The 24,187-nt window shown below is 41.4% G+C and overlaps 1 protein-coding gene across 2 annotated transcripts in view; it reads left to right on the top strand.

Moving 5' to 3' along the window:
• C9H19orf33 (chromosome 9 C19orf33 homolog) overlaps positions 1-23,335 on the top strand; it is a 34,710-nt gene extending 11,375 nt beyond the window's left edge. The window contains exons 2-5 of one of the 2 annotated variants that reach the window (XM_085625406.1): positions 1,088-1,284; positions 5,690-5,758; positions 9,645-9,720; positions 22,543-23,335. In XM_085625406.1, coding sequence (XP_085481532.1) covers positions 1,088-1,284; positions 5,690-5,758; positions 9,645-9,720; positions 22,543-22,556 — 356 coding nt within the window. In that variant the 3' untranslated portion in view covers positions 22,557-23,335. The remainder of the gene's footprint in view (positions 1-1,087; positions 1,285-5,689; positions 5,759-9,644; positions 9,721-22,542) is intronic. The other variant, XM_085625405.1, reaches the window with a different exon arrangement.
• The last annotated feature ends 852 nt before the right edge of the window (positions 23,336-24,187 follow it).

The following is a 24,187-nucleotide window of genomic DNA, read 5'->3' as shown; positions in this document are numbered from 1 at the left end:
ATTTGGTCCCTCTGTGTAATTGTACATATGATCTAACAAGGGGTTTTCAAATCGCACCACGAATGGTGGATCCCTAATGCATTTTAAGGATAACCACAGAATGAATATACAGGATATTTCTTTTTAGATTAATTATATATACATTTTTCCCTTGTGGATATTCTGAATCACATGTGGGCCAGCCCTCCTAGGCCATATTGACAAATCTTCTCTAAAAAGTGGAGTCTGTGCTTCCCAGAGAATTGGCAAGTTGTTTAAAAGCGCCAGATCAAGCTTTTTCATGACATTGACAGAAAGATCACAATCTTTATTGTAGATAACATTGAAAAAATGTATATGTTTGTGTTTGATTGAAGATTGAAAACATGATTTTCGTGAATAAATCTTTGCTGAAACCATCTTTTTGAGAAGAATATGATCTGTGCTCATTCCTTACATGGGGTTGTTGTAAATTGTGAGGCTATCCCGGAAACCAACAGCTTATTCATTTGACCCGAATGGCATTTACCTAATGGACACTCATGTTGATGTAGGGAGGATTTACCTGATGTTTTTGTTGACCGTTTTATCTAAAAAAAAATCAGCAGATCTGACAAATAGACCCATGGAAAGGAGTCACTTTCCTGTGACTATCAGCTGGATGGAGGACATAGCTGCATTATTAGAAAAAATAGTCTTGGAGATTAAAGTGTGGTGAAAAGTGCTAAAGTTTGCTCTAGGGTTAGCTTGATGAGAGCAGACAAGCGACAGCTGTAAATTATAGTATCTGTAAAAGAAAAAAAAACACAAGCAACCAAGATACAGCTCTATTCCAAATGATCTGTAAATGCAAAATAGCAGGTGGAGCAAAGTTCATAATTCAGGAAAAATATACAGATAACAGTCTTTCTGTTTGGTAATACAGCTTTTCCTCTGTTATTCCCCATTCCACATGTGACCATTCACAATGGAGCAGTAAAGGCATGTTAATGCTGCTTGTTATGAGTAATACCTACCATGTGCAGTATTACTATGCTGTATCGCTGGGTCATTTGTAATCAGTCACAAAATATGAAGTATTCACTTGTACACAATTTCCCCACTGCAGCTGTAGACCCAGAGCCGAAGAAAAGTGAATGTGCAGTCAAAAAGGATGAAAAGGGCGAGCTGAAGAAAGACTGCCATGATAAGCCTGGACACAAGCATCATGAACATGGGCCTGGGCACCATGGGCATGGACACAGTCATGAGCATGGACATGGCCACGGGCATGGCCACGGGCATGACCACGGCAAATCGCACAAGGTAAGTGTGGCACCAAATGAGCCCATGATACTATCAAGGTGTATCACACCGATCAAGTTGTGGAAATAGATGAGTGGCCTGATTTACAAAGCCATATACGCCATAAACATAATGCCTGGATGTAATTGGCTTCATTTACCACAGAGAGTTATCCAGAAAAGGATTGCTACCAAGGAAAACTAGTTTTATCACTGCATAATTCTACACCATGAGTACGTAGAATTCTAATCCCTATCCAAGGTAGGAAGGGGATTGGGTCTTCACATCTAATGGTAGTGTAGAGGAAGGGATTTATCCACAAAATAGATGTTCCCCATTGAGAACACAACAAAAAAATGCATTTGCACATCAGATTGACTTTCAACAGTGAGTAACCACTAGAAGTTGTTACAATTACCTATTATTATTTGTTACTTTGTTGACCTAAATAGAGGAAGGTTTGTATTTGAACTAGGACTGTAGTTTGTATGCAATCATAAGCGAATGCCTAACTGGCTCAGTCATTTTCATCGTCGGTTGTTGTGCTTAAAGTGAGATTTGACTTAATTTATGGCTCAGGGAGGCACCGTGCTTAATTTTAGCCAGTGGTTGTATGGGGGGCCCACTGGTGTTCAATTTTGGGGACTGGCATTTGTATTTCAATGGCAGTTCAGGCTCGACTATTCCTATGAGGATCAGGATCAAGACTGATTTGCATGTGACTGGGCCTAAATTGGGGTCGCATAGTAAGCTAAAGAAGGATGGATTTAATACAGATCTCTTGACTGGGGGTGAATGTTTGATTTGTTAGCATTCCGTCCATCATTTGTGTGTCTTTTGCTTTCCCACCCAAAGTGCGCCAGGTATGCCCAGAGGTGTGTCTTGGGCTCAGTGTGCCACTGGATTCAAACTAGCCCGGCTGATGAGGGGTGATACTCTGAGACCGGTCCCAGGTTGCTTGGTCTGGTCCAGGGAGAACTTGGCTTGGCAGTTCGGACTGAACTGGTCCCATGAGGAGCAAGGTCAAGATTGATTTGCATATGGCTGCGTCTAACCTGGGGTGGCGAAGTGAGCTAAAGAAGGATGGATTTAACCCAGATCTCTTGACTGGGGGTGAATGTTTGATTTGTTCTGCTTTCCATCTATTATTTGTTTCTCTTTTGTATTTCCTCATCAGACTTTTACCCAGAGCAAGGTATAGAAACATGAATGGTGGAAAGGAGGAAGAAGAGAAATATAGAAAACAATAACAGAAATAGAGAGCAGGGGTAAAAAGAAACTTAGAGTCAGATGAAGAGGTAGGGAGTGTCTGCTGGTGAAATAAAGAGGCATGAGCTGGAATCAAGATTATGCAGACTTGGTATTCGGTATCCCAGCCTTCAATAGCACCACCTGCAGGTTTATGAGCAAAACCATGGGGCACATCTCTTATTGTTTTACTAATTAGGCACTCGGGAGGCAGCCTGAACACCAAGGATATTCTTTCAAGGCAAATTGCACGGAAACCCTCTGCCCATCTAGGCCTGAAAGCAACCTGCTGTCCCTCAGCCAACTGAGGGTTTTCTGTGGCCATTCTGGTTCATTAAGTCAAAGTTTGGGCTTAGGATTGCATTAACTCTTCCTTCATAACTTTAGATATATTTTAACGAAGGTTTAGCTGTGGATGCATTTAAATAAGAACAAATCACCCTTTCAACATTTTACATCTGAATAAGTGAGTTGCTGAAACAAACCACCTCATTGGCAGAACTCCAGTAAGACTGAGCTAACTGCAAATACTCTACGACTTCGTGTTTTGACAGTCTCCAGATTTAATCTCCGAGGCCCTAATTCTAAGGGCCATGTAATTTTTAAACTGTTTCCGTCCGGAAGTCTGGTGGAAATACCGTACTCCAGCTGTTTACCCCCTCCTCGAACATTTCACAGACTAAAAGCTAGTCAAGTCTTCAGGTGGGAGGCTGGACGAAAATGGGGAGCCACTGAAGTGATCAGCCATGGTGATCCCAATTCCAGAGGTAATTCCCCTAGCTCAGCGACAATGTCAGAACACCTCTGTATTTCCACTTGCCAAAATTACTGATCCTAGTAGTAACTGTAATTTCTGCCCCCTTGGTCTGAGTGCATGATTATTATAGCTACATTCGTGCAACACTCTTCATTGCTTACCCCCGGCTTGCAGGTGTAGGGCGGAAACTTGCACAATTAACGTGATGAACTTGATAACGCAACTTATTTCTTATATTTTCCAACATTCACTTGCATCCTTTGGCTATAACATGTCTGTTGCAGGTCACTACTACTTTATATGGGCCGATGAGATCTTTAAATAATTTCACTCTTGTGTAAATCACTCCACCTTAATTGTACTGTATTCAATACGAACCAAGTTACATAAAGTCAACCACTTTAATTGTGTTGAGTTCTCAGATTTCACTAATCAGGAACGTTTTGGTTATAACTTAAATAACTTAAAAGCCAGAAAAATTAAGCCTATGGATATATCTTTGCAAATGCTATAATAGTTCATCTATCTAGAGCAAACCCCTCAAATGGGTAGATGGGAGAAAGAGGCAGACGGAGTAGAAAACAACTGAAAAACGAGGCCTACCTTGGTAGGCAACAGGTAGAAAAGTTAAAGCCATACTTTTTTGGGAAATACTTAAGCTACCATGACTTTGGCCTGTTCTGGAAGTCCGAAACTTCTGGTTCACCTATTGTCCAAATATTTCCTTGTGTGTGTGAAAAGTGCAGCAGTCAGTAGATTCAGAATGCAGTTTTAAAACCTATGAAAAACGTAGATGAGAAGGCCAGGAGGACCTAATGAAAATAATAATCAAACGCAAATACCATTTTTATGGCAAAAGAAAGGCGTTTTGTTACATTTTTATTACTAGACATTATCTTATTATTTGTGATGTGTAGATACACACATCTGTGAGTATACACTTTACAAGTTCCTTTCCTGGGCTTTCTTTCCCAAAACAGGCGCCAGTTAGCTTTGCACGAGTTTCCAGTGCATTTACGAATGTTAATGCTATCTGAATGTAAAATTGGGCATGTAAAGCACTTTGCATGACATCTTTATATAAATGACACATTTGTAGTTTTCTTTCTGACTGTTGTATGCCTCCCCCTATTCACACTCTCCTGCTCCCCCGACCTCCAAACCTGGCTTTGAAGTTGCACGGCGAAGAGGAAGAGCTGTAATTGTTCGGCAAATTGCACTAATGGTGGTCATGTATGCATGCTGTCCTTATAAGGGAAGCAGGTGTGTTATATCATTGTCTTATGTGGACTGTAACACAGCTCACCAGTCACCGCAAGGCACCCTGGGGATGCAAAAACAGTGATTTGTTCTGGTTTAAGGAAAACAAAAACCTCTCAGCAACAAATAACTATTAAAAGCTGAAGAAAATAGGGTGCACTTTGGCTCTACTGTAACCACACCTGTTTCCTAAGGTGATCATGCTAGTTGGCCATGAACCAGCAAGCTTGAGGAATTATGCGCTATCGAAGCAACGAGGCAGGTCCTAGCATGAGTGTTCCACCCAACCCTTGTGCTTTGTGATTCCTAGATATTGTTCTGACTTGCACCATCATTTCCAGGTAGGACCTTCATCTTTGCACTTCAACCTGCCGTGATTCTATACCATGTGGCACCCAAGAGTTACTTATTACCTTGTATCAGCCTATGCCAAGTTCTCCTCACCCTGCCTCTCATTGCTAGTTGCCAGGCTGACCAAAGTGTCATAGTCAAGAGACAATTTACGATGACCTGTCATCAAAATGATTAGTTTTAATTCCTTATGCCGCAAGATATCTTTGACTTGGTAGAAAATCACTCCTTCGGGCAGTGGGAGAGAGGGAGGGCGTGTCCGTATTTAATGAATGTTCTAAATACCTGCCTCTGAATCCCCCGCTGACAAATCATATTTCCCAAAGTGACACCATGTTATAGAAGGCCTTAATGGGCTAAATCTTTTACTCTACAAAAACAAAGCCGGTCGCCCTCTACAGGCCACCAACTGTCATTTTTTAAGCTATCCAGTTGGCACAACATTCATGCAAAGCCTCAGATGCCTCAACTTTCTAAAGACAGAGTTCATCTTGTGGAAAGAACTGAAATCCTTGCGGTACTCTTAAATGCAATACCGAGCCAGCATGGGCACCGACCAAGTCTCACTGACCATAGAGACATGTCAGTTTGTTTTGTGCAAAATATAAATTGTCTGTTCAATACTGGACCCAGAAACATCTCTAATGTCCTCATAAAGTAGTCCACTGTCCCACTATTATCTTGGATTCAGCCCCAGACTGGTAATCACAGCACATGGCTTGGATGTATCTGATGGCTTTTGTGTGTACAAGTACAACTCCCGTACTAGTTAAATTGCAGAATAACACGCTGGCTTCTCTCTTGTTGCAGAAGGGATGCGGACATTCCAGTGACTCCAGCAGCAGCAGTAGCTCCAGTTGCAGTGAAGGTGAAGGAAAGGTGAGTCCTGCCTGATTAATATACCATAACAATCAGAGACCATAACAACCAAAGGTACAATGAATCGTCATTCATCCCTCCACCTAATGGGGCAAAAGGGGATGGATTTTGGCTTGAATATGTTTAGTCGGGTGATGAGGCTCAAGGACATAAGTGGAAAAAATGGGAGTTTTATTGGAAGGTGAGTTTCAAACATTGGTGAAGTTGTTCAGATCAGTTTGGAGTTGAAGCAGTATTTACATAGTAAGTACCTTATGTTTCTGGGAAAGGCCACAACAAAATACCTTGGAATAAAACATCTTATACTGGAAGAAAAGCAAAAAGGATTTATTTATCACCTTTGTTTGAAGAGACACATTCTCTCCAATCGGAGGACAAAACACAAGAGGCAATTTCTAGTTTGCTATAATCATTGTCAATTAACCAAGCAATTTCCTTTACTTATTTAATTTTTATATGCTGCCCAGAACACATCGATTATATATAAAAAACATACATTTGCATAGGGCAGATATAGGTTGGTTAATTGAGAATGAATATACCAAACTAGCAATTTCCTCTTGTGTTGTGTGGTATTCCTTTAATTTTGCTGTTTATACATTTTTGTAAAATAATTCACCATTTTAGGGGCTTAAAGGCTACATTCAGTGCCAGGGGACATTAATTGTTAGTCTTAATTATTACAACACTCCTCGCTCTTAAAAATGGATCATTTGGTGACCCATTTGGCACAGATGTTGATTGTTCAACATTTGCTCACAATTCTTGGCTAAGAATTGCGGGACCTGACTTGAGCCTCTGTAGTCTTTCAAATTGTATACCCAGGTTGTGAGGGACACTGGGCAATCCCATTCTATGTATTGGGTCAAAGAAATGCAGGTATAATAGATGTGGAGGAAATGTATGGTATGTATGTATGTTAGTTATCCCGGTAATGCAGCTAGGTTTGGTAGGTCAAGGTTAGTTTGATAGGTTAAGTCTAGAAGGCATTTATAGGAGGTAGGTTTGGTAAATGTAATTGGTAGGTATGGTGCATATGGCAGGTGGGTATGGTACATTAGGTATGGTAGGTTTGGTAGGTTAGTTATGGAATGGTAGTTTAGGAATGGAAGGACATATAACAACGTTTTGTCACATATTAAAAGATTGCACTATTAAAGCATTGGCTAGACTTCTTGCTTGCTAATCATAACATTGTTAAGGAGATACACAAACATGTACTGTTAGTAAAAAAAAAAGGCACACGTTTTGCTTATTGGTAAGTGGTTTACAATATTTGTTGCTGTAAATTATATGTGCTTGTTGGTTATAATTCTCAGATTGAAATAGAAAAAATCCAGAGAGAAGAAAATGAATGGTTTACTATTAAAATTGTGTGTAGGTACTTTTTAATTAATTATAAGCAAGCTCTGGCTTTTAAAAATGAAAGTGCTTATTCTTTGATTTGGCGGTTTTGTATTTGATTGGTGAGTGATGAATGCCAGGATAAGCCAAGCAATGTTTGAATGGATGAAGGAGTACATTGAAGAATGCGTGCCTTCGAGACTGATTGCATGAATGATGGATGGATGGGTGAGCGAGAGATTAGGTGTATTGAAAAGTGAGTGAATATGGGAAACCTTCGCTGGATGACTAAATACATGTATGACGTAATGGATGGAGAGTACATGCATAGACGAAAGAGTGGGGCATGATATTGCATAAATAGATTAAAAATGTCTTGGATCCATCCCTCAAAAGGGGGCTTGTCCAGGCATGCCAATGAGTGAAAAGGGCGGACCCGAAAACTTTCATCATACTATGTGTTCTCTGTTTGTGAATGGTATGTGATGTGTGCTCTGTGGTGACAACAGGTCCGGCCAGATAGCTGAAGATGTCTATAGCCAGACCTAAAAAGAGGCTTGCATATTGGTGAGTCCTAACTCCTGCAAGAGTAAGCACAAAAACTCAATCTCTATAAAAACATAAATAAACAATCAACTACGATTGGAGTTCCCTTGTGGTCAGCCATTCGGTAACAACACAAAAAACTTCCATATTTTTCTGACTCATTTTCGAAATGCAATCCTCTACCCACATGCTGCATTTTATAGACTGGGGAGAGCTTAAGAGTAGTGCTTTTGAAGCTCATTCTGCATCGAAGTCTTGCTTAGCATTCAAATTCTAAACACTTTCTTCAAAAAACTAGCAGGAGTGGAAGATCAACATTTTTACGCCTTCAGATCATAAGAATGTAAATGTTTCACACATTGCTATTATGAACTTTACGACTTAAATTAAGCAGACTAAAACCATTATATTTAAACTTGTTGCAGCCAAATTAATATAGTGTAAAAGGTGTCTGCCGTGCAATGGCAGCCTTCTAGCTCTGTGATTTTTCCAGGGAGTCCATGTATCTTCTCACTATGTCATCAACACAAGTCCTGCCTTAATATTCAACAGAGATTAGAGGCTTGTCCTGGTCTTTTTTTAACACCAAATTGAAGTACATTATAATAGTGCTGAGAGTGTATTTCTTGATCAGTCGGTCGCTGATGTTTTTTTTTTTCACATTGTCCTTTTTTTTTTAATAAAGTGCCAAGAAACTGACATCTAGGTTGTGTGTGCTTTATGTACCATAATCACAAACCCATCTTGGGCCGTAGTGGGACATTTATATTCAGATGTGTTTAGCATATAAATGTACATCTAGGGCCATAAATGTGCACTATAACTGTCAGTTATCCACGAAAAGATACGCAAGAGACTTAACTGCATTTGCTACTGCGTAATTGTTTGCCACAACTGTGTACAGTTACGGAGTTCCAAACCCCACTCAGTAGGTGGGAAGAGGGCAGATCAAGGGGTGGTTTGCCGTAGGACGTTGTGAATGCCCAAATATTAGCAAGTTTGTCTCCATTCTTAACCTCCTTTCTCTTCCTTTCCCGCCTCAGAAGTGGTTGGAGATGTTGTAGCAAAGTGCTGGAAGTAAAATTCCTTCCAGGTTTAGAAGTGAAATGGCCAAAGTTTGTGGGGCTTCAGGACAAATATTTTTCCTGCATAAAAATAAAGGAAAAAATGTGCAATTGCAGAGCTCAGCTTGTGCACAGTCCTATATTTGGGGAACAGTAATTGTTAATATAAATGTCTCTTGACATTACCAGTTGAATATGCCTCAAAACCTCCAATGCTCAGCTTTCCATTGTACTGCTATCCGCATCTGTGAGTTGTAAACATGTAGTAAATGTGGACCCATTCGAGGAGTACTAGTACAGGCCCAGATCTACTTTTTTGTGACTCCGGCCATGAAAGTGCAATGAAGTTAAGGCCCTAACTGCATACACAGCCACAGCTGATGTTTCTGCAATGATGTCACCCGAAGTGGGGCATCATCGGTGGTGTGTAAGACAAAAACACGCACTTTTTCTATTTAATTTCTTAGTTGTAGGATACCACTGTTGACACTCCAGTCCTAGATCTCTGACAGGCGCGCAACACCGATTGGACTCAAAGGACTTCAGCCCCGTCGTGTGTGGCAGCCCGGGATGAGACAGCTTCCCGGGCACACACACAGCCGCACCCGAGCACTTCACAGTTCTTAAAAAGACCATTTGCATGTTAATGAGGCCTTGCTGTTGTTTCACCCCTTCTAAGAGCCCCTGCAGATCCACTCTGCCTATTGCTCAAAGACTCAGCCACCCCCCAAATTTTTTCTTAGCCCCCCCCCCCCGAAATTTGGCTCTAGTTGCGCCTCTGATCTGTGATATGGGTTACTGATTGAGCCACTTTTATTACATTACTATTTTGATCCCTAGTTTTACATAGTACTTTGTCTTTGCTTTATTTGTTTCTTCGTTTTTTTCCCAACTTCCATTCTTTCCATCGGATCTCTGACAAAATTTCGAAGGTCAGAAAATCGACCTACAAAAATATCGCAACACAAATATCGATGTCAAGAATATCGACATCCTATCTACAACATGGTAAGTGCAAAAATATCGAAAAAAATATATAGATTTAAAAAATATCGTTTTGAAAAATATCGTTTTTTTTGTTACAAAAAATATGTTAAATAAACATAATAATACTTATAAATAAAATAAACATAGTTAAATATATTTAATAATGTTAAAAATTAATAATTAATCAATATAATTTAATAAAAAATGAATTACACATATACATATAATATATAATATATATACTTACTTAATAATGTTTTTATAATTATTGTAATAAATTATAAATTATTTAAAAATATTAAAAATTGCAAACACATTACACACATAAAACAATAACATAAATAAAAATTAAATAATTATGTATAACAAATTTACAAAATTACATTTAATTTAAAGATTGTTAAAATTAATTATATACTACATTAGCTAAAATAATAAAAATAAATATTAAATAGCAGAGACAATAAAACTACTACTCCAGCTCCCAAAAAAACAACATAAAGGAAAATTTTGGATAGCGCAGGGCTAAAAATTACTATATCCACTCCAGATAGTGTAACAGTAGGGAAAGTGTTGGATAACGTAGAGGTATAAATTACTATTCCGACTCCAGGGAGTGCAACAGTAAGGAAAGTGTTGGATAGCGAAGGGGTAAAAATAACTATTCCAAATCCAGAGAGTGCAACAGTAGGAAAAGTGTTGGATAGCGTAGGGATAAAAATACTATTCCAACTCCAGAGAATGCAACAGTAGGGAAAGTGTTGGATAGCGTAGGGTTAAAAATTACTATTCCAACTCCAGAGAGTGCAACAGTAGGAAAAGTGTTGGATAGCGTAGGGGTACAAATTACTATTCCAACTCCAGAGAGTGCAACAGTAGGGAAAGTGTTGGATAGCGTAGGGGTAAAAATTAGTACTCCAAAGAGTGCAACAGTAGGGAAAGTGTTGGATAGCGTAGGGGTAAAAATTAAGATTCCCACTCCAGACAGTGCAACAGTAGGGAAAGTGTTGGATAGCGTAGGGGTAAAAATTAGTACTCCAAAGAGTGCAACAGTAGGGAAAGTGTTGGATAGCGTAGGGGTAAAAATTACTATTACAACTCCAGAGAGTGCAACAGTAGGGAAAGTGTTGGATAGCGTAGGGTTAAAAATTACTATTCCAACTCCAGAGAGTGCAACAGTAGGAAAAGTGTTGGATAGCATAGGGGTAAAAATTACTATTCCAAATCCAGAGAGTGCAACAGTAGGGAAAGTGTTGGAAAGCGTAGGGGTAAAAATTAGTACTCGAACTCCAGAGAGTGCAACAGTAGGGAAAGTGTTGGATAGCGTAGGGGTAAAAATTAAGATTCCCACTCCAGACAGTGCAACAGTAGGGAAAGTGCTGGATAGCGTAGGGGTAAAAATTACTATTCCAAATCCATAGAGTGCAATAGTAGGGAAATTGTTGGATAGCGTAGGGGTAACAATTACTATTCCAACTCCGGAGAGTGCAACAGTAGGGAAAGTGTTGGATAGCGTAGGGGTAAAAATCACTATTCCAACTCCAGAGAGTGCAACAGTAGGGAAAGTGTTGGATAGCGTAGGGGTAAAAATTACTATTCCAACTCCAGAGAGTGCAACAGTAGGGAAAGTGTTGGATAGCGTAGGTGTAAAAATTACTATTCCAACTCCAGAGAGTGCAACAGTAGGGAAAGTGTTGGATAGCGTAGGGGTAAAAATTAGTACTCCAACTCCAGAGAGTGCAACAGTAGGGAAAGTGTTGGATAGCGTAGGGGTAACAATTACTATTCCAACTCCAGAGAGTGCAACAGTATGGAAAGTGTTGGATAGCGTAGGGGTAAAAATCACTATTCCAACTCCAGAGAGTGCAACAGTAGGGAAAGTGTTGGATAGCGTAGGGGTAAAAATTACTATTCCAACTCCAGAGAGTGCAACAGTAGGGAAAGTGTTGGATAGCGTAGGTGTAAAAATTACTATTCCAACTCCAGAGAGTGCTACAGTAAGGAAAGTGTTGGATAGCGTAGGGTTAAAAATTAATACTCCAACTCCAGAGAGTGCAACAGTAGGGAAAGTGTTGGATAGCGTAGGGGTAAAAATTGAGATTCCCACTCCAGACAGTGCAACAGTAGGGAAAGTGTTGGATAGCGTAGGGGTAAAAATTACTATTCCAACTCCAGAGACTGCAACAGTAGGGAAAGTGTTGGATAGCGTAGGACTAACAATTACTATTCCAACTCCAGAGAGTGCAACAGTAGGGAAAGTGTTGGATAGCGTAACCCATTGCTTTTCATTTGATTGTTTTAGTGCCATTCCTTTGCTAGTGGTCAGTCCTGCTTCTTTGTCCCCTCTTTTGTCTTTGTTTCCTCCCAGCAAAGCATGGTCTATGTATGGTATCTTTATGATTTGGTTGTTTATCTGTCATTTGGGGGACTATTTTCTTCTTTGATTCCTGTTACTGCTTGCAGTCGACTTCACTTATCTCCCATTGCTGTCTGCAGACAGGAATGCAGCAACTGGATCACTGCTCTAGGCTTCCCCCATAAAAAGGCTTGTAAAGAATGATTATTCTTTTCTCCTCACATTTGCCCAAGGGCGCCCAGCATAGGCCAATCCAGACTTGTTCCAGGCAGGGCTCTTTATTTTCTTTCCACGCGCTTCACCTGTGACCTTACCCTTCATCAGGAGAGGGCGGGGGAAGAACAGGGAGTGCTGCGAGAGACAGCGTGAACACTAACATTTTACCTGGTTTTACACTTTCTAGTTTGTGGGCAGGAGTCACCGTTTAGAGTTTTGCAGTTTTTGTAGATGACCTTGTATGTTTTTTTATGCAGAGTTGATTTTGGGAACTGGCGCCTGTAGCTGCTTCTTTTTTTCCGGTATTGATGGTTGTAACGCAGCAACCGCAGCCCTTTCTCCGTATTAGGGATTTGGATTCTGTGACTCTTATCTATGCTGGTTTTTTAGAAACGATTCCACAGAAGAGATGTGTCACTTTTTCAAGCCAGGCAGCTCTACCCTGTAGTCGTCACAGAATACCGTAACCTCTTTGTAAAATGATCGCTGCTGTACCGATAAATGAGTTTTTAAAACTTGTGCACAAATAGGTTCCTAATACTGAGACGACTGGCAGAGCCTTTCTGTTGCAAAAGCAGGCTGTGCGGAGGCCCAGCCGGCGTTGGGCACATTAGAATGTGTCCAAATCCCCCTGTCTGATATAAGACTCCAAGGGATTCCTAAAGGGATTTTTTTAAAGCCTGGTTGTACAGTTTGTTAATCTACGTCCGTCTGCGGGTGTAATTAATTAAATTTCTGTGACTCTGCGCATCGAACACCCTCCTGTTTGCAGTCAAGAAAATGAAAGACTTTTTTGTTGCGATGAGCCTACATCTGTTAAAGAATTACTCTTCATCTGCTTGTCCTGTTGTTAATGAAGGAGAGGGTGTGTTGTAATGGTTAGAGCAGCCGACTTCGTAACTGAAGATCCAGGTTCGAGTCTGTGTTGGCTTGAAATACTGTGATTTGAGCTCCCAGAGTCCAGTATATAAATCCAAATAATACTAATTCCTATCAATTTAAAAAAAAAAAAAAAATTAATTGGGCAGTTCAGTCCGAATGTTGGAGCCAAGACGACCCCAGGATGCTGTGTGACCCTGCACCAAGCTCCTGCAGGAATTCATTGCTTTACAGGCAGTGAAGCCAGATCCTTTCTCCACTTTATGCCATGATTTTAAAGAGTTTTTTTTAAGAAGGTTCTTTTATCAGCGCTTCAGACAAATCGTACATTACAAAGTCCTATTTCTCCTGAGACAATTTATAAACATACCATTGCACATCTCTACAAAGGTCTCCTCTAAGGTTAAGCAAGACTCTTCCATAATTCATTGGCTCATTATCATCCTCATCCACTACCCCTGACATAAGTAAGAGCACGCTCTTTCCAGCCTCTAGCATCGCTCACCATCACTGGTTACATCAATCTGGTAAAACCCAGATAAGGTTGCCCATGCGCTAATGTGATTAGTTATAAGACCCTGAATCAGTCCAAATAAATCTAGGGGGGGTTAAAATATAACCTGACGGGGCCAAGGTATCTCAAGCCTGCATCCTTCCAAAGCTTTGACTAGGAGTTCGGTTCAGTCAATTGTAGGTTTTTGTCATTGAGCTGAAAGGTTGGTTCTAAAACCACAAAGCCGTAGTTATAAAGAACAGTATTTTTTTCTGTCGATATACCACCATGATCTTTTCATTGAGACAAGAATGGTTGTATGTGTAGAGCTGACAGATTTTTCCCAATTGTTGGTGCTTTAAAGATACAGGAAGCTGAAGACCCTCATTCATTTATTAAGTGTGAAAGCGACATTTTGTGCACTAGTTGTTCAAAAAGTTGCTTGAGGGCTGATGTACTGAATTTCTATCGTATTCCAATTTTTTTATTTTTATGTTATGTTCCCTCTTTTTGCACTGTTTGTACAGTATACCAAGGGTTATCTCAGCACAAGGCATATACGCTTTTTATAAATAAAGTTAATGAGTTATGAAGTAGTTAATCTGAACTAAGACCATTTTTTGCAGAGCGCTTTAGCAAGTAAACTGATTTGCTATCCATCTCCTTTTATCTTTGACAATAAAATGATGAATATTTTAATTTTTAAGCAGCAAGGCAGGGAATCTGTTTGGTAGGCCTAGTCTTATTCTTTTAAAGGATTTGGAGCTGGTGAGCAAGGATGTGCAGTTTGGGTCCCATTATGTGCTTTCGGTATTTTATTTTTATCCGTATTATGGCGTTTTCTTTCATGCCTACTGGTGCAATGAATTAATAATAAAGGACCACTTGCCTTCAGTCATAACAATATTTTCACATTTGATGCAGAGCAGTTTATTTTTTATTACCTTTCACTGACTGCCAGGCTAGAGAACGGTTTGTTTTTAGGGGCGAGCCTATGATAGCATAGGCTGGTGTAGCCTGCTCCAACCCAGAACAATCTGTCCCACTCAAATCCAAAACAATCTGCCCCACTCCAATCTGCCCCACGCCAATCCTAAAAAAAACGACCCCACTCCAATTCAATGCGGTTTGCTCCACTCCCTTCTGCTCCAATCCAAAACAATCTGCCCACCCCAGTCTACCACACTCCAATCCAATCTACCTCACTACATCCTGATTCACCCCTCCAATCCAATCCACCCAACTCCAATCAAGCCCAATCCACCGCACCGACTCCAAACTTCCCCACTCCATTCCGCAGCAATCTACACCACTCCAGTCCAAAGAAATCTGCCCCACTCCAATATAAAGAGATCTGCCCCACTCCAGTCAAAAGTGATCGGCCCCACTCTAATCCAGAACAATCGGCCCCACTCTAATCCAGAACAATCGGCCCCACTCTAATCCAGAACAATCGGCCCCACTCTAATCCAGAACAATCGGCCCCACTCTAATCCAGAACAATCTTCCCCACTCTAATTCAAAGCAATCTGCCCCACTTCAATCCAAAGCAATATGCTCGAATCCAGGGAAATCTGCCCCACTCTAATCTGCCCCACAGTTCTTGGTGCACTTTTATAACCATAGATCCTTGGGCATGCTTTGATCAGTGAGTTTTAATAACTTTTGTCCAGCTATAATCAGGTTATCCTATATTTTAGGTCAGTAAATTTGTTCAGAATGTGAATGTATTCACTGAAGACCAAAGCAGGATGCAATCTTATTATTTTTGTTTTTTTTTAGAATTATGTATCTGTATTTCATTTACTTTCTGAAATGCACCTGTTGCATTTTGCACATTTTCTACATGTTTTGTTGCCCCCGTTTTGATTGGAGTTTGTTAACACGCTCTGTCTTTGGTCTTCGGCACATACACTCTTGCTTGAACCTCATTACAATTGGCTGAGGGAAACACGTATTAAAGTTTCATGGAAATATAAAAGGAGATCATATGGTTTTGGGTTTCCCTCTTCACCAACATTCTTAGCTCTGGGTCCTTGTATTGTTGGCAAATCAGTTTACTTTCCTGTGGCAAGTTTCCCTGACATTTCGTACTTTGTAGCAGGGTACACTTCCACGCGTTTACTATTCTGCAATGCATTTTAATATTTCTTTAACACTAGTTTTTTTTCATGCAGATTTAGAGTACAGAACTCATAAGCCAGTAGTCTTGTTTTGATTTTGGTAGAGGGTGTACACGCAAGACTGGGACTTCTGTATGAACAGGTTACTTATTCACTGGCCTTATTCAATATTTTCTAGATAGTGCCTCTCACACTAGTGACTGTGAGTGCACTATGCAAGCAGCTGGACTAGCCCTTTCAGGTACCGGCCACTGTGGCCATGGCTACACGCTAAGCTAAAGTTACCTTGCTCCACTACATGTCTTAGTTCACTGGTCCCAGAAACGGCTGAAGAAGAGACCAGCCCAATCTTTACGGACTCGTCCTCACTGGTTGGGACATTTTACCATGCAAGAACGTGAACTAGTCCATGTACACATACTTGCCCTAGTTCACTAAATAAAATTACTCTTGCACACACGGGTAGCTAGACTGGCCTATTTCCCATTTACATGGTCCATTAATTGTCACTCTTTCACAAAAAGTAAAGTGCAGGTTGTCTCTGAAGCTCCCCATTTACCAGTCCTGGTCATTGAAAGATAAGAATCCTCAAATATATATAGACATACACGGGCACACACAGAGTCCAAATTAAACGAATATGGCCAAATATGGGTGCATGTATTGCATCAAACTATCAGTCGCTGCTTAGCAACTAAAGGTAGTTGGATTAATTGTGTGTGATAAAGAGCAGTATTTTCTTTGTATTTCTCCTTCCAGCAATTCCAACAGCTGTGGTGGTGAGGCCCATGGGGAAGGATAGGGCTGGACAAATGAAGCTGGGATACACCACTCCCACCAACCCGGTCACCTTTCCCCTCACACCACCACTGTCCCTCTCATCCCTCCCTCACACTCCCTAGCTCCTCTCTGTACTCCCCGCTCAAACATGCTGCTTTCCTTTACCTCCTTGAGCTGTGCACCGACTCTTGCCACCCCCCTCTCGGGGTGCTCCTCCTACTTGCCTTGATGCTGCTCTCACTTATACTTGGAAACTGAAAAATGTGCTAAGCCCATCTTTCTCTGCTCTTTGTCAGCTCACACGCCACTTTCAGTCTGGTGCCCATTATCGGTGCCTGGCATCAGCTGGTGGGTGTTCATTGCCTCTTTGAACACCTGCCATACTTTCAGGTTAAAAAGGATTCTTTGGGAAGAGCAACCAGTCCCTTTCTCACCCCTGTATCTCAGTCTTACACACTCTTCCCGCCTCTCTCATGTGGTTGACTTCAGGTCTTCAAGTGCAGTTTCTTTTCTGTGCCTTTTCAAGTTTTCTGTCCCCCGATCCCATCCTCTCCTCCTCTTCTTCGGGTGTCTTCTGCATACACAGGCGCTACCTTTTATGTCTGCTGCCTGCTCTCCCCTTTCTCCCTTTCTCGCACACTCTTTCTGATCATCTGTCTGGAGTTCATTCAGCACTTAGTGCACAAACTATCTATCCCTCTCTGTCTTCCGGTCTGTTTATTTTGTGCAGCTCTCACCCCTATCTATACACCATGTCACGTAATTCCACTCCACAAATCCACTCCACACCATACAAATCTACCCCACCCCACAAAAATCCACACCACAATTCCAATACAACCCAAATGCATTCACACCACTCCAAACCAAAACACATGGGTAGAAGACATTGTCATTTACAGAGCCAATAGCTCTAACTCGCGCAAATGCGAGACCTATTGGCATTGCCAGTGCATGTTTGATTCTTTCTCCATCCTTTAACCAGGGCTGGTGCTGTTATTAACAGATCACATCGCTAAGGGAGGAATCTGTGATCTAATCAAGATTTAAACTTTGGAAAAATTGTGAGAAAAGAAGTGTCTGCTCTGGAAACAGTTGAAATAAGCCTGTTTCCAAAGGAGAAGTGGGCAGAGGTCTCTTTCGGAGATCATTTTAACTTCTTCACCTAGGTGATGAAGAGCTACCGCTACCTTCCAGGTTTATTTTGACTTGCAAGATGGTCTGCCATGGTAGAAGCTCTGTTTTAAAATTATTAAGAAGAATACCAGACTCATAAATATACCCCCTGGCATTGGAAGGTCAAGAGATGGTTGAACCAGTTTTGAGGGTGCATTTCGGTATTTTGCCCTTTTTTAGCTTCCTGGATGAACTCTGCGCCCATGACCTTAAACCGTTCTATCCTCACCCCAGCCCTCACCAGCCTATTCATTACCTACCTGTTATGTCTGCTGCGCCATCCACCTGAAAGGCCCAGGTGAGGTCTCAAGGCCTCTTCTCCCCCAGGCAGCCCTAACCATGGATCAGGCTCTGACTTTTACCTATTGGGTATATTTATTGAAGCGTGTGGTTATGTTGACATTCCAAAGAGCAATACCTTTAGCGTTTCTCACTCAGTGAAGCTGGATATGCTCTTATAGGTGTCAATGCTTTGTAGCAGGCAATTGTGTGTGAGAATAAATAATGCTACTTCATTCACAGGTTGTAGATGAGTTGCTAAATATTCCTTGACATCACAGACTGGAATCAAATTAAAAAAACTAGTTCTTGTGGTGTCTATGCAGTTAATACAAATTTTGGTCCCAATTGGGGTGCCTTGAAGCAACCAGTGATGTACTAAAACATTCACGAGATGAGTTGGGTCCTAATTAAATACAGACCTACCAGTCCTTTTCAGTTATGTTTTTTAGGTGTTGGGCTGATGAGCAGTTGTCACGAGAACTCACTTCTCTTGTGAGAATTTGCTCTTGTCACCTTCTTAGATCATTCACTGGTGCACAGCTCTATCTTTTCATGGTGTTGTAGGAGGTGGTGTTGTAGGAAGCAGATGGTCGGCCGCTACTCCACAGCAAGGTGCAGTCCCATATGCAGCTGAGATTCTCCTGTGCAGTTGTCAGCCTGCAACTGCACATTTTCATTGAGGGAGCAGTGATATCCCATTCCTGGTTGAAGTAAATGTCAATGTCAGAGAGCTTCTGTCACCAATCCACAGACACTTATCTGTGGAAAGATGATTTTGCATCCTTCCTACAGTGACCATCTTCAGGCTCACTGCTAAAATGCATTGTGCAGATCTGTGCTATTAAGGTAATACAATATATGCATGCATCTGCTAGGAGAGGTAAAATTAACAGGTAGCTTTGATTCCTTCCTTTCCATTGTCAAAGATGTAACAGTGTGGTGAGATGACACACTTGCAGGATGTAGATTATAGTGCAAAGATACCTGTCCTGCATGTGTCTTCCTGCTGAGATGACGCAAATCCTCTATCTTGAAAAGTCAGTCCACATGGTTGCTTATATTGTAAAGTCATACAGCCATGGTCATTGGAAATTCACTATATTGGACACTAGCAACCCCTGCAAAGCTGCCTCTGTGGACTGTAAATTAAATTGAATATCATACAGAAACGTTGTCACAATTTTCACGACCTTTCAAAAACAAGGTTATTCCACCCATTGAAGGATCATGGTTATCGATCATCTCTACATCACTCTCTGTGTGATCACTCCATGATCAAGGCAGTTGGACTTCAAGAACTTGTATCCTTGATGGTAGATTCAGACCCTAAAATCACAGTCTTGGTACTTCTGCTGCTAGAGTCTAACCTGCTCATTATAAATATTCCCCACTATCTCTACCTTTGTGAGTTTATGAAGTGTGTTTAGAGAATGTTATGGAATTGAGAAAGCAATTAAATGTGCCAAGGACCAACTTTATTACTTTTGGAGACTATGGACACCTGTGGTTGCTTATATAGATGAACCTATCTACTAAAAGGTCTACTTTCCTCCTTTTTGTTTATTTGTTATTCGTTTAAGTTTTCATTAGGTTGAGCCTGAGTCAGCGCGCATGCGCTGCTCTTCGAGGCTTCTTGTAATCACTCTAAACTTTTCTGTTTGGGTCTGACTCCCCCCATGCATTTGGCTCGCTGTTGCCTGAGTGATTTTGTTTTTGAAGCCTGCACATGGCTAAAGGCAGGCGCATGTCCCGCCTTTTTGTCAAATGTTCACTCCACAGCGTTTTGCTTGTGGGAGCGAGCAGCGGCGCGCAGGTGGGCAGCTGCATTCCTCGTGGGTCGTGCTTTTGCTTGTTTAAATTTCCTGTTTCACTTTGCTCCTGTCCCCCACCCCCTTCCCATTGTCCGTGTTCACCATGCTCCTTCCCACCCTCCCGTTGTCACCTTCCCTGTGCTCCCGACCCCCCTCCATTGACGGTGTGCAACATGCTCGTGCCCCAGAAACAGAACTGCATTAAGGTTAATGTGTAGGCTAAAGTCATTCCACGTTAGAGCTCCACAGAGGATTTCGAGAGGATTTTCTCACACTTTACTACTTTTGTTCCCACCCCCTCCCGTTGTCCATGTTCAACATGCTCCCGCCCCCTCCCATTGTCCATGTTGTTTTTCTCCCTCCCCCCACGCTGTACTTTGGTTGTACTTTTTCTGCTGGTCTCCCCGCTGCGTCGTCAATTATAGCCCACGAAGGGCCAGTTGCAAGCGGGTGGCCCACAGGCAGAGGCGCAACTAGAGCCACATTTCGGGGGGGGGGCTAAGAAAAAATTTCGGGGGGGGCTGAATCTTTAAGCAATAGGCAGAGTGGAGCTGCAGGGGCTCTTAGAAGGGGTGAAACAACCGCGAGGCCTCATTAACATGCAAAATGGTCTTTTAAAGACCTGTGAAGTGCTCGGGTGCGGCTGTGTGTGCCCGGGAAGCTGTCTCATCCCGGGCTGCCACACACGACGAGGGGGGGGGGGGGGCTGAAGCCCTTTGAGTCCAATGGGTGTTGCGCGCCTGCCCACAGGTGCCGCAACCGAATCTGAGGAGGCACCGATTCTACTGCTCTCACCCTCGCCCCTTCACTTGCAGTGTCCTGTGAGGTAAGGCATTTCACTGTTTGTGTTTAAATGCTGAACAGAGTCCGTAAAAAGCATTGGCAAAGCCAAAAGGCGAGACCTATTGGCTTTGCCAATGCTTGTTCACCTACTATTTTCTCTTCATCAAATTCCCTATTATTGAAGTTTCCTTTTGACTTTAGCTCTGATTGCCTTGTTAGTTGTAGCTATAAATATCTTTACTTTGCTTGAAAACCGGGATAAGCAATTCTGATAACTTGGGTAAAGTTTCTGAACGTAAGTTTACGATTTTGATGATAAATGACAAGCCTAATCACATGGTGCATCTCTGCTGCTTATCTGTTTTCTCCTTTACTCATCCAGTCAAGTGATTGAACTGCACACATGGCTCCAGGTTCTCTTTATGGAATTTGCAATTAGGTCTGAAGTCCTCAATGATTTCCAGTGGCGGCTCCTCGTGGGAGTGCTGCGGGGCGGGCCAGGGGAGGGGCACAGTGGGGGGTAGTAAACTCTGGCATAAGGCTGAACGGACTTCAGTCAATACATAAATAAATAAAACGAATTTCATTGCGCGCGCTGCAATGCAGCTATGCAATGCAGTGCGCGCAATGAAATTTGTTTTATTTATTTATTAACTGAACTCCGTTTGGCCTTATGCCAGAGTTTACTACCCCCCACCCTGCCCCTCCCCAGCCTCACCACCCCGCAGCACTCCCACGAGGAGCCGCCACTGATGATTTCTATTTCCATCTTGTGACTTGATCACCCTAAGCACACATGCACACTGCCTTATGCACCAACAAATGTCGGCGTGAATGACGATCCGAAGGTCTCCCAAGGTAGATTCCACTATAATTTGTTTGACATCACATCATTAAGATAACAATGAGATTTTCTGCATGTTCTTTTTTTATTTGGTGTGGTATTCATTAGTCCTTCTTCCGGTTGTCTGTGCAGTATCCCTGGTACTGATGTCATGATGGTCATTTTAAAGGCAGCAAACCTTGGTGACATCCATTCGAAATGACTTGGAGCTCAAACCTTTTGCTTTGAAGGTGAAATTCCCTAGAAAACCTTCCTGTCTGTTAGCTCCCAAAAAGTGCAAACTAATAAGTTGGAGACGAAGCGGTAGCATCCTCTAAATGATTGCAAGACCCCCTTAAAGCCATGTGGACCAGGACACACAGAAAGGACATGGTCTTACAAAGTTGTGCATTTCAACCAATATATAAAGGTATCTCATACAAAGTAGGTTTTCATCCACGCGGAAGCATAGTCCAGGCTGTCTTAACATCGGCATACTGGCACAGGACTATCAATATTAAAGAGTTATAGTATTAGAAACATATCTGGGCTTTGGGTTGTTTGTTACAATACTGACGTTAATAATATCCAGTGGCACATAATAGACTCCACAATATCAACTTCCAACATATCGTCAAGGTGCAGGGAAGTACACTCTTCTTAACTCCGCATCAACTTACCTTGACAGTCCACCCTGAGTCGATATTGGAACAGGCCGAAATTAAAACTTCAGAATTGTGGGGAACTTTGCACTTAGCCAGAAACTTGGATTTGGGTGCTTAACTATTGCTGTCCTTGTGCATAAATATTGGCACCTTCTGAAGTGGTGCTTCAAACTGGCATCTTACAAATATACAAAACACTACCTGCATGCCTGAACATAGAGATTGCCTCAAGGGTCTACACGTATATTGATACCTACATAGTAAAACATATAACTGCGGTGAGATCATTCTAAGTTGAAAACTAGTTGAAATCTCGTCGAAGTTCCAACTTTTTCCTTCTTTCCTTCTTTCTTTCCATCTGTTATTGGGCATGGAAAGTAAAGAAAATATGTTCCTATATTAGTGTCCAGTATAATGAATTTCCCATTAAATTAAGATGTGCTTTATCTTGAACAGGAGCACCACGGTGAAGGTCACGAACACAAGAAAAAAAAAGAAAAGAAGCTGAACAAGGAGAAGAAGCCCAAGGACAAGAAAGAGAAGAAGGATAAGAAAGATAAAGACAAGAAATAAAATATGGACAAAACGAAATTAAGCATTTTCAAAAACATCAATATAATAGAAGTTTCGGGTCATTTGGGCAACTAGATCTATTATAATCTGCTTTATTTTTCTGCTTACTATATTGTTTCTTCAAGTCAGCATCGTTACGAGTAGATCCTGCCATCGTTTGGAGTAATTTATATCATTGCTCATTTCTTCTGGTGTGGATATTTGTCCCTGACAATGACAATAAAGGTCCGAGGACCACATTATGAGTGAGCTGTGTTTGGCGTGATGTCCATGGCACCTGATAAATAATGATACACCTGGGACTGTTTAGGGTGCCATAAATAGGCCGTATTACAAGTTACTTCCCAGGAATAGAGAATAACTTGGATTGTGTTGCTTACAGCATTAAAATCTACATGCCAAGGTAATCTCTGTTTTTTTTTTATTTGTTAAATTCTGGCAGGTTTGACCTTAACATTTATTGCAGCTGGTATTTACTGGTTACGATTAACATTGCTCCGCTTAAAAGTACGATACATGCGCAAACATATGTGCGTAGGTATCGCATTTTAACAGAATACTCGTTATGGCGGTCCAAATGGCCAACAAATGATGGCACTAAATACACAACATTTCATGACATTCAGAAAAAAAATTGTAGTTCGTATTTAAATAAAAAAACTTGTAAACATGTGAATCTGTCCAATTATTTGTTTGTGTACCATAACATCTCACGTTAAACCTGGCAGAGACTGCTTCAGCTTTGAGAGAACGTGGAGTGGAAGTCACCAGACTCCTCAATTTATTCTTGGATCCGCTCAGAGTTCAGTACTTGTGGTAATCTTCTACACAAGCTTTGTTTGGTCTTTAGAGTGAGTAGTATCACCGAACACAAATTCTGGTTGTATCAAATTACGGTATGAGAAAGTCATTACCATTTGCACCAACAAAAAGATAATAACTTAGAAGCTTTGGCATATAGCCTCATCCTTTCTCTCCTCCAACCCAAAGTATGAACCAAAGCAGACCAACGTATCTTAAACAGATGTGTCTGTAGCACAAACCTTTCATTTTATGCCTGAATATGAGGAGACCCCCAGATTAAGCCACCCTCCACCACCAAGGCCTAATTCTTGCAAGAAATGTACCCTATTTTCCAAAGATTTGAACAGGTTGCTTCCCATTAAGAAAATATAATATTGCATTTGTTGCTGCCATAGGTAGCTGCATAGTCTGTCTCCCTTTCTTGGTGTATCATGGGACTGTCATTCTGGAAGAAAGCAAGGCCGCTTTGGGATATGTTGCAGGGTAGTGCCAAAGATTTCCTTAACTGGTTCCCTGATATTCCACCAAAAGTCCTCCAGTCTCGTCCAACTCCAGAACACATGGGTGAAAGATTCCATCTCTCCCTATGTTTCCAAGCATTAGTCAGATGAGGCCTTGGTTATAAGTACCCGTGTGGGGAATGCAATCTTCATCGCAGTTTTAAAATCCAAATCCCCAGAGTTCAGAATTTAACAGTTGTGATAAATATACGGTAGTACAAGAT

This window comes from Triturus cristatus, chromosome 9 (genome assembly GCF_964204655.1).
Source record: "Triturus cristatus chromosome 9, aTriCri1.1, whole genome shotgun sequence".
In the NCBI taxonomy this organism is placed as follows: domain Eukaryota; kingdom Metazoa; phylum Chordata; class Amphibia; order Caudata; family Salamandridae; genus Triturus; species Triturus cristatus.
The sequence above is the reverse complement of the archived record's forward strand: the minus strand, read 5'-3'. Positions and strand labels throughout refer to the sequence as shown.